The sequence below is a fragment of the Camponotus vicinus genome, unplaced genomic scaffold (assembly GCF_025532165.1).
Source record: "Camponotus vicinus isolate PSW18456_S1 unplaced genomic scaffold, iyCamVici1.0 SCAF_3, whole genome shotgun sequence".
Taxonomy (NCBI): Eukaryota; Metazoa; Arthropoda; class Insecta; order Hymenoptera; family Formicidae; genus Camponotus; species Camponotus vicinus.
The window spans coordinates 25,401,065-25,413,024 of NW_028141967.1; the positions used below are offsets into that span (position 1 = coordinate 25,401,065).

Sequence of the window (11,960 nt, forward strand, 5' to 3'; positions counted from 1 at the left end):
TAACACGAGACACACCGGATGTCGTGAACGTGAAGAAGAGGCAATAATCCCAAAACACACTATTCATTCCTTCGGACAAACGGTCGGAATGTCGAGGAGAAACCGCTCATCGTTTGAGAGAAAGAGAGAAGGAGGAGATGAGGTGAGAGGAGTGGCAACAACGAGAAGGAGAAGGAGGAGGTTGAGGAGGAGGAGGAGGAGGCGCTGGAGAGAAGCAGCGAAGTTTCGCTTTAGGAGCGGAGAACTTAACTCAGTTAACTTTGCTGCCGAACCAAACTTTCCGCCAACTTTAAGTAGTCGCCTCTCCTTCCCTCATCCCTTCCCCTGGCCGTTCACTCGGAGGTGGAAAGTATGGCGAGCGGAGAGAGCAACAACCCCTCCACGCGATCCCTTTTCCTCCCTCTCAAGAGGACGAGAATGGCCGAACTACCGACACCGATACTCGCCGTCATAATTGGACGACTTCCTTATCCCCCGCTTGTTTTTCTTTCTCTACCCTCCTTCTATCAGAATCTCTTTCTCACGCGAAACACTTCGAAAAAAAGAAGCAATACAGGATATGACAATGTTTGAGAATTTATAAATTTTTCAATGTTAATGTTAATATTATTTAATGTTAATATTATATATTTGTCAATATTGTATAATTTTATTATTTATAAGGAAAGATGTACAAAATTTCTAAACACAAGGCAATTATATAAATGTTCCCCGTATTGGCACACAATTTGATCCAAGAATTAACTTGTCAAAAAACATAATATAATACATGGCGGCGTCCGTTTTGATAAAAATGCCAATTCTTCATTGATAATGATCCGATAAGATGTGCAAGTTTTCGTTGAAAAAAATACGCATTGTATATTGATAAATTATAAAGATATTAATAAATTTTACAAAATTTAAAAAGCATTTTGACAAATTATCTTTAGATATCTTTAGAAATCTTTATGATTTACTTTTGAAAATCTAGAAATTGTTGTGGATTATATCAATGTAAGTTGTGTGATAAAATAAATAATAAATTGACTTTAAACCGCGAAACAAGAATTGATATTCGAGACAAGCGAAAACTCCCAATAAATGCACTTCTTTCTCTGTACATTTATCGATTACATCTCGATCGTGTAAAAAAAACTCGCTTCAATTATTGAAAAGCAAAGTTGTTTGAATTTTACGTGTCACTAACAAAAATCCAGTCACTTTTCTCTCTTTCTCTCTCTCCCCCTCCCTCCCTTCCCGCGAGAACGGCAAGTTTTGAAACAAACTTTACTTTATCGTGGCTCGATTGTGGAGGATGGGGGGACCCGGCAGGACCGAGCTTTTCCCTTCCATCCCTACCCCATCCACGGGTTCTCCGCCAAGTAAAGTTGCTCCCAGGTTAGACAATAATTGGATAACTTCGCCCTCATAGCGCGCCCCATCCCGTTCGTAACTCCACTCACTCCCCTGTATTCCCACCTCCGCTTTTGTCCTTCGCATCCCCTCTTCGTCCTCTAAGCACTGATCTGTCCGTCTTTGTCTCTCTGAATCGAAAGGCTCTGTTGCATACCGGGATTAAGTCGAAGGGTTGAGTTTAACCACTTGGTCGAGGCGTCCCATTTAAGGGATCGTGTATTCTTTACTTACTAATCCAAATTATAGAAGCATGTGATTCCTAAATATCGAGAAATATGCATCTGCACGAGATTTGAGAGCGAGAAATTATATTTAATTTATAAATTATATTTAATTTAAATCTTATTGCTAATCATCAAGTAATCTGTTATTTTTTTATAAAAAAATTCGACTAAAAAAAATCACAAAAATAAAGAAAATATAAAGCACTATTATTTATTTAGAGTATGTATATGTTGTATTATTTTCGGATCAAAAGTTTTCAATACATATACACATTATAAAAAAAACACATCTTTGTTTATTAATTATATAAGTGCATATATAATACACTATAATGTAATTAAACCATTTTATTTATGATAAGTATTTATTTATGACGATTATTACAGAGCGATTAATTTACCTGTCACTTTTTGCGCGCGCGCGTACATACACTTTTTTTTTCTTTTCGAAGTATACTTCCTCGACGCCGTTGAACGATGCATATACATAATGCGTGATATACGCTACCAGCTGTCGAACAAGGGCTTAATCTCGCCCTCCTCTCCTCCTTTCGATGATAGGAGCTTACGTTTTCGCTGAGTTGGCACAACATGTGCCCAAGTCAAAGTGCTTGGCTCGGCAGAGTTCGTAGCGTTAGTGTCGCGTCCTCGTAGCTCGCTTTCGCTGAGGCCAGCAGCGATCTCGTTTTCCATAGCCTTCCTTACGCGTACTACATTTCCGATTACGCACGTCATCTTAAGTTACTGTATATGTGTAACGCGTGTACGCACTCACAAATTCCAAAATTCAGCGGCTCTGTACAAATATATTCCACAAAAAATTGTATATAAATAAAAAAAGAAAGAAATTAAAACAAAAGATTAAATAACCAACGACATGAAAACAATAAAAGATGAAAGAAAAGCTATCGTATACGGATATAAATGAAATACGGAAATAGAAAAGATAGAATAGAGAACGCGTAAAAAAAATTCAAGTTAGGATAAACACGTTACAATGAAAAGAAAATACAACTTTATTTTGTTTTGAAATATCGGATATCTTAATTTTTTAATTACATTTTTATTTTCGTTATTTTCTGCTTGTACTCTTTTATTTCAAGGATATTATATTTTTTTTCAAGTCGTCTACATGTAAAATTAAAATTTCGAAATATATTCTGTATAGCGATTTTTATTTGCATTATAGCAACTGCAATATTGTACGTCAATATTACCTTACCCATTTGATGCGACATTTGAATCATGGCATGCGAATATTTGTCGAATGAAGACATTGCATTTAGAACCATCTCATTGCCACGAGATAGTTCACTCGGAACGATTACACAGTACTCCACTTGTACATATATATTTAATAAGTTTATTTTCCACGATGAGAGGAGAGAAGAGGAAAACCGACATGTATTATCGTTTTTATTAGCTAAGGTATATTTAAAAATTGCAAATTGTTAATTGATATAGTTTCGCATCATTCTTTAGTAATTATAATAATTAAAAGTATCGTCAAGACAATAAGAAATCCACGCAAAACATTAGTTATAAAATTAACGATATAACAAAAATTGAAATTAGATTTAAAGTTGAAGGTTACAAGGTCCAGCTAATAAAGTGAAAATTAAAATTAAAATTAATAATAAATTAATAATAAAACTATATAAAGACGTAACTGAAATGTCTAAGAATAATAAAGTCATAGAGTTGAAATTAATAGTAAAAGTATTTTAGTAAGTGTAACTAAATGTAACAAAGCCAAAACTAAGTCTAAAGAAAAAAATTAATGGATCTAAAGACACGATAAGCTTAAATTAATAAAAGATTTGTCATCTGTGAATCTTTGTCAAAATGCCATTCCGATAATTGTGGGATGATCCATGACATTCGTGTGAGGGCGCCACTTGTCAGTGGGCTTTCTTCAATTCATAATTTGATAAAACTCCATGTTTCTATAAAACTGTCAACGTTCCTTTGATTAATAACGTTAAAGTAATTTAATAAAATATAACTAACATTTCAATTCTTAAACACACAACTAATATATATTTGAATAATTGTGAATTTTTAATTATAATAGCTTTGTGATAATCTTCGCTCCTTCTGTTCTCCATCAATTTATGACGCATCCTGCATAATTGCAATATTAGCGTAATTTTAAAAGCTAGCACATTTGAAAATTAAATATTAATTACGCTTTCTCACGTGCATTTATTACTAGAGTACGTGATGTTACACTAGGGAATATATTAGCAACAAATATACTAGAGAAAAGAGAGAATGCTTTTGCGTGCAACACTTTCGCGAACAGTAATGATGGTTTTCCAATCACTGTCCTTCATTTACACGTTTCTGTGTCACTGCAAGTCTCTGTCATTAATATTTTATGTTTCAATATTTGACACATGTAAAAGATAAAAAGTGAGATTAAAAAGTAGATAATAAAATACACAGATTATACACGATATACTAAATTAATAAGACATGATTTTCAAATTTCAACCAACGATTCTCATTCAAATATGAATATTGAGACATTTACCCATAACATGTCGCGAAAGATGTGCAGATAGATGTAATAATCGACATACGCTCTTGCACATTTTTCTTGCATTTTTCCGACATATTTAACGCGATGAAGAGAAATCGTAAGGCAAGGAATAAAGCGCGTAGAAAGTGCAACACTTGCGAACGCGGACGTTAATAACGATTGGTTTTCAATCGGTCTCGTCGCCGCCACCGCCGCCGCCGCCGCCGAAAACGAGTTGGAAACGGGTCCGCCTGTCCGCGCGCGCGGTCGCGAGAGAGAAAGAAGACGGGCTCTCGCGCTATTAACGCTACCGAAAACATCAGCCCCAGCGCCCTCGAGCGAGCGAGCGCCGCTGTGGCGTGTGGCGTGCCGTGCCGTTCCGTTCCGTTCTGTTCCGTTCCGTGCCGTTCCGTTTCGTGCCGTAACGTACCGCATCTGCGAGAGCGCCTTCTTCTCCCCGGGTTGCTGTGCGCAGTTCGGTTCCCGGCTCCCTTTTCCGTTTCGATTCTCATTTTTTTCTCGCCGATCGTTCTCGCGACGCAAACCTCGTCCCGTTCGTCGTCGTGTTCCGAGTCCAGAGGCGGTCTGAAATTCGGTGTCGGTGGCTAACCAGCCAGTCAGCCAACGCGCTATCGTATTGCGCAGGTTAAGCCGGCGCAATTCAAGGTAACCTAAAAAGTCGCGAAGCGAAGCGAAGCGGCGGTGGCGAGCGACTCGAGCACGCCGTTTCGCCGAGCGCGATGCCTCCCTTGTGCCTCTCGGGGTCGTTTAGATGTAATCGGAGTCTCGTTCGTATTTCGAGAAATGGTCGCGAGACGTCGGATTGTTGATGGAAATAGTCCCGTGCGTCTCGCCTCGTCGCTCTCGCGACGTCGCTGCGGTAGAATTGGAGCATTTATTTCCACGCGGGTGATAAATCCCCGACAATGCGTGTTTGTAGGATATGGCGCAGCCATCTCGCCAACTTTATCTTTATTGTCAAAAATTTACCTTTCGTCTCGGCCGTGAAATAATTGCGAATGGCGACACAGTATATAATGTAATATATAGACTAGCGTGGAATATGTAATATATACTTTGTGTGAATTAACATCATTGTATGTGAAATTTAATGTATGTATGTAATGTCTTGCAACAGAGATTTATGTCTCTACGAGACATAATCAATTGATGATAGCGAAATGAACTTGATAAATTATTGTCGCGTTAGAAATTGCAATGTAATAATACAGCGAAAGAGATAGAGTGACAGCTGCGAAAGCTTAACTCCATATTATAAATATATATATATATTATGTATATATTATAAAATTTATTTTTGACTTTCTATAAATTTCAGGAGACGGTATTTATTGAGCCGTGATGAGTTGGAGATTCGGCAGTTCCTGCCCGAAGACCGACCAGAAGTCAGTGTTGCAAAAGCAGTTTGTGTGACAAAGCCGGAAAAACAAGGAGAGTGCTGAAACATTGTACTAGTTGGACTAGAAGAGGCATCTCCGCTGCGAGTGTCTTGTTGATAGATAGATTCTGTCGTCTTCTATCGTTGTTGGAGGGAGAGTGGAAGGGGGAGGGCAGCGTTCGTAATTTTTCTTTCTAGTGACACTGAGAGCGCACAGTGAAAACAATAAAAATAGGGGGGGCGGTCTGCTGACCGATGGACAAACGGAAGATGATGCCCAAACGCCCTCGTATGGAGAACTTGAGGGGTCCGATTGCCAATGGACCGATTCAGACACGACCACTGGTTGCGCTTCTCGATGGTCGCGATTGCTCCATTGAGATGCCCATTCTCAAGGATGTCGCGACTGTTGCCTTTTGCGATGCGCAGTCTACTTCAGAGATACATGAGAAGGTAATCAGAGGTGTTAAAATTTTCTTCTAGTCAGAAAATTTTTTTAAAATATTCAAGAATATCAAATAGAATAACATACGTGTATGTAATGTTTGTATATATATGTAGAATTAGAATTAATATTTTGTAGAATGTTGCGGAATAATATATAAATATTCATAAAAAATATTCATGAAAATGTTAGATTAGGATTTTTTAAGGCAGATATTAAAATACCGAAATATTAAAATTTGCATATTAGAACAAGACATGCAGATTGCTGTAACGATTAAATTTGAGACAAATTTTTTTTAGAGTTTTTAGTAAGGATTTTTTATCAATGTTATCATATTATTGTAAACATTGGTTAAAAGTTTTGCAAAATCATTTGATTTGAATTTTATTAATTTCAGAAATATTCTATGTATCTTTTCTAATATTTACCTACTTTCTTTCTATTTACATTATATACTCGTGCAGCTATTTGATGAATTAAAAAAGTGATATTTTAATAGATAATATAAATCACAAGTATAATTTTGTTGAAATAAATCTATCTCGATGAATTTTTATATAAAAGAGCAAGGATTTAGTAAGATTTTCATTTAGAAACGTTTCGATTTTTATTTAGATTTTTATCAATCTAGGCAAATAATAAGTACAATGGTAATAGAAACAAATTTCATATATATATGTATAAATAAATTAAAAATGATAAATTAAAAATGACACTCGACAATTTGCTTTAACAACACACATTTAGTTCATATTTCCTTTCTCTCCATCATATATAGAATAAAAATTAGAATAAAAATCTAAATTTTTTAATAATTTGATCCATGTTTCAGCTATTTTGGGTTTTACAGATTTGCATGATTCCAGTTGGCAATTTATTATACAAATTTATATTTAATTTGTATATTTGAAAGATTTATTTAAACATTAAAAATAATGTTATATAGTTTATTAGGGATAAGAGAAGAAGTTTATTTTTAAAAATGATAATAAGAAAATTAGTATTTTTATCATCATCAGTTATTTTTTATTGTATTTATTTTTATTGCATTTATTATAAAACTTATAAAGCGCACAGAAAGTGTATTTTGAAGAATATAAAGTTCTACATAACATTTTGTAAAATATATTAAAACCAATAAAATGTATTAACATTTTAGAAACAGCAATTGGATACAATATATACAACTAAGCGCTATCATATACAAAAAAATAACATATATACAGTGGCATAATTAATAATTGGACAAAAATAACAGTGATAATACAAATATTATAGCGATAAATATATAATAAAATTAAAAGATTACTTATTTAATAAGCAAAATTTTTTAATTGAGTTTACACATTGAATGAAACTCTAAAATTTTCAAAACAAAACTATTTAATTGGCTTGAATCACACACACAAAGAAGTTAATTCATGTAGTATATTATATATATTTATTTTGTTTATATCTCTATTTTATAAAAAATTTTTTACATTTAATATTGTTATATATATCTCTTCACACACAGCATATCTTATATATGTATAATTTTTTCTATTTCTAATGTAATATATATAGTGTATATTTGATATTTCATATTTAATAGATTTCTCGAAAAAATTGTTTTGTAATAATTAAGAGAAATATTACACGTTTGAAAATTGATATAATGCGATGATTTTCAAATAGGTATTAAATGAAGCAGTGGGTGCACTGATGTGGCACACGATAATTTTGACAAAGGAGGATTTGGAAAAGTTCAAGACGCTGCGAATTATCGTCCGGATTGGTTCCGGCGTGGACAACATCGATGTTAAGGCGGCCGGCGAGCTCGGTATTGCAGTGTGTAATGTGCCTGGCTATGGCGTTGAGGAAGTGGCCGATACGACTCTTTGTCTTATACTAAATCTTTATCGACGCACTTATTGGCTTGCGAATATGGTGCGCGAGGGCAAGAAGTTCACAGGACCAGAACAAGTAAACTTTCTTATATTCAGCTATTACTATTAGAATTATATTATTATTGTTGAAATATATATTATTACTATTTAAAAATGTTAGATAATTTTTTATATAAGTGTTATTTGTGTGCGCGTATTTCAGGTGAGAGAAGCAGCAACTGGTTGCGCAAGGATACGGGGTGACACATTAGGTATTGTAGGTCTCGGTAGGATCGGTTCCGCTGTTGCGTTGCGTGCCAAAGCTTTTGGCTTTACTGTCATCTTCTACGATCCTTATTTGCCGGACGGCATCGAGAAATCACTAGGTCTCACTAGGGTTTACACATTACAGGTCTGTATACTTTATATTTATTATGAAACTATAAACTGACTTTAATTGCATTAACTGTTAGATCGATTTGGAATAAATTTGGATATGAAAATTCCTTAATATATTATTATTATATGTAACATTTAATAAATAATATATTAGGGAGTTTATATTTTAATAAGTTTGTACATGTAAAAGTGTTCTATTTTATATCTATCATAAATCTTATTTTAGAAATTAATTTTAATCATCAAATTTTTATTTCAAGATATATAAATTTTTTTGTATAATATTGCGAAAAAAAATTATAAATTTTTGTTCCAACTACACATAAAACATAAGTTTCTTGGACATTATTGATTAGCGATTTTATTTATTTTAACGAGTAATCAATTATTGTGTTATTATCGTGAATAATCAATTTTAAATTATTACATGTAAAGGTATAAATTATATTTCTCAATGTAATTTTAATGTAAATTGTAACTTTATATTTCAAAGAGAAAACTCAAATATTTAATCTTATATTTAACGAGTAGAATATAATAATCAGAAAATTTTTTTTTATAATTGATTATCTTTTTAATAAACAGAACATTTTTTAATAATTATTTATTTACCTTTTAACCAAAGTTATTATTTGTTATAGGATTTGCTATTTCAATCAGACTGTGTATCTCTACACTGTACCTTGAACGAACACAATCACCATCTAATAAACGAATATACTATCAAACAGGTATGTATCCGCACGTAGACGTATGTACATATATACGCTATATTTAAACATGTACGTGTGTCAATTTGTGTGTCTATAAAATTATAAGAAATATTTACAAAACCTTTAATACATAAAGGCTTTAAATTCAAGCACAACTTAATCGATTTTACAATAATCAATTTTATTACATTACGAAAAGAAATTAATTTTATTATAGAGACACACAGAGTATTTTTGGAGAATTATTTTTATTTATTAATTTTTACAAATTTATTAATATTTAGATATTATATTTAGAGAGAGAGAGAAAATTGAATTTATACATTATTATTTACTATAAAGCTGAGAAATTTCTGAAAATATATTATCAAATTTTATTTATTTTATTTGAATTAGTTATGACAAAATAAATTAATAATTATATAATAATAACTTGTTGACACATATATATACTTCAATAAAAATGATAGTATAAGTTAATTACATTATAAGAAAAATAAAAACATACATATGTCTATAGATGAGACCGGGAGCATTTTTAGTCAATACAGCGCGAGGTGGTCTGGTGGACGACGATGCGCTTGCCGCAGCGCTCAAACAAGGCCGAATTCGCGCGGCTGCGTTAGATGTCCATGAAAACGAGCCATACAACGTCTTTCAGGGTCAGTCTAATCAGTGTGAGTCTTATCTGTCCCGGTGCCTAACTTCCATCTCGACTGACTATTTCTCACCTTTCCAAATTTCCTCCATGGCTTATAAAAGAAAGAAAAAAGATTAACAGCGACACGAAAGAAAAAAATAAGAAAAAGAGAAGCAGTCATAATGAAGATGTATATTTTATGGTAAAAATAATCCTATATAATTTCTGGTAATTCTATGTGTGTGTGTATATATATATATGTATATGTATGTATGTGTATATATATATATATATATAAAATTGATGAAAATATGATTGAGAATAGATTAAATTATTAGCCAAGTTTTTCTATGCAATTTTATTTATTTGTTTTTATTATTTTATGCTCAATATTTAGAATATCCATAGAAAAAGAGAAATTTATTACATATCACATATTCTACATTATTATATATCACACTCTACAAGATTATTCATGACTTTTATACATAGAGGAAAAGTGCCAGTTTTATAATCTCATTTTTCTATATTATATACATCTTCTGTGAAAAAGTATCGAATATATTGAATTATATTTGCATGCATGCTTGCATTTCCTTGATTTTCTCGATTATCAATTTTGCAATGTATATTGTGCAGGTCCATTGAAAGATGCGCCCAATTTACTGTGCACCCCACACGCCGCCTTCTATAGTGATGCAAGCTGCACGGAGTTACGTGAGATGGCGGCGAGCGAGATACGACGGGCGATCGTCGGTCGCATACCCGACTGCCTGCGCAACTGCGTGAACAAGGAATACTTCCTTTCCTCGACTGGGTAAGCGCCTCTTCCCCAGCCAGGCTCTGTCTGCCTGCCTCCCCCTGCCTCCCGCGATTTTCAGAGTTCGAAAAAATAATTAAAAAAAAGTCTGTCTCACGATTTGTTGAATAAAAAGAAAAAGACGTAGACGGATATTTTTATATATATATACATATATATATATATATATATATATGCAGTTATATTGACGCAGTATATTACATTTATATACGATGTTTACATTCCTCTCTCTTCTTTTTTCTTTGATTGCAAATCACCGGGGGAAAAGGGATACAGTGACTGTCACGAAATTGATCAAATTTGTGCAAAAAAATTATCTATAGAGATCCGTATTGTATATTTTAGAAGTATATTTAATTATTTGTATCTTTCTATAGCATAAGCTATACAAATGTATTAAAAATGTATCATTTATATATTTTTTCTGATAACGCGAAATGTAAAAATTTGTTTTTACATATGCCTGCTCTCTTCTCCCTCCTTCTTATTGTATTAAGGCTCCTGGTCCCTCACTGCAGCGCCATTTTAAGTTATAATATTAAAAAAATCGCATGAATTCTTTTTCTCGCACTATGCGTCGAATTAAATTAGCTTTTTTGATGACTTTTAAAAAACTAAAAAATGAAGACTTTGATTCATATTTGTATTCACATATTTGTATAATATTAATAGATCAATCTTGATCGATTATTAAATTTATTCTCTTGAGAATAATACAAGAATACGCGTACATGGATTTATTAAAAAATATTAATTAAAAAAGGAGAGTTTTCAGTATATTTTATCAATTTATATTTTCAAATACGAATGTGATAGCAAAGCTAATTTACTTCGATTCGTATTAGCGAGAAAAATAATTCATGTGATTTATCGCTTCTGACTTTATAATCTTTTTGAGACAAATGTTGATTTGTATATATATATATATGATATACTCTCTGCTCTTTCTAAAAAATCAAGACAAGAGTTGCGTGTATATGGCGCTAATCTTAAAACATATAACTTATTACATTGGGTTATGATTAGGGTTGCCAAATCCAAATATCTAAATTACATTTCGTCGGACATTTCGTCTTTGGGACAAAATCTAACCGGACAGAAACAGTAAACATAAAACTACATTAAATACAAAATTTCAAGTAAGAAACTCTCTCTCTCTCTCTCTTTCTCTCTCTCTCTCTCTGTCTCTCTCTCCCCCTCCCTCTCTTTCTCTTTCTTCTTTCTCTCACCTCTCTCTTACAATATTGTTTTTTCAAACAATTTTAGAAACGTCCGGTGTCCGGTTTGACTTGTCAACCAGACACCGGACAAGACTCCTAAAAACCTGACAGTCCGGGTCAAAACTGGACGGTTGGCAACCCTAGTTATTATGATGTCATAATACCGTAAGACTGATTGAAGAGAGCGAGAATCTTTTTGTTATTTTTATATAAAAAATATTTTATTATTAATATAAATATTATTATTGTACATAAAAAGATATAAAATATAATATATTATTGGAGTAGAAGAAAAAGAAATTAAAAA

General features: G+C 32.9%; 1 protein-coding gene across 3 annotated transcripts in view; it reads left to right on the forward strand.

Annotated features, from left to right (window-relative positions):
* Ctbp (C-terminal binding protein) overlaps nucleotides 1-11,960 on the forward strand; it is a 32,068-nt gene that overhangs the window by 15,169 nt on the left and 4,939 nt on the right. The window contains exons 1-7 of one of the 3 annotated variants that reach the window (XM_083094223.1): nucleotides 4,463-4,812; nucleotides 5,486-5,998; nucleotides 7,671-7,958; nucleotides 8,085-8,273; nucleotides 8,902-8,991; nucleotides 9,494-9,650; nucleotides 10,253-10,430. In XM_083094223.1, coding sequence (XP_082950349.1) covers nucleotides 5,801-5,998; nucleotides 7,671-7,958; nucleotides 8,085-8,273; nucleotides 8,902-8,991; nucleotides 9,494-9,650; nucleotides 10,253-10,430 — 1,100 coding nt within the window. In that variant the 5' untranslated portion in view covers nucleotides 4,463-4,812; nucleotides 5,486-5,800. Of the gene's footprint in view, nucleotides 1-4,462; nucleotides 4,813-5,485; nucleotides 5,999-7,670; nucleotides 7,959-8,084; nucleotides 8,274-8,901; nucleotides 8,992-9,493; nucleotides 9,651-10,252; nucleotides 10,431-11,960 lie in introns of those variants that run through there. The other 2 variants (XM_083094222.1, XM_083094225.1) reach the window with 2 other exon arrangements.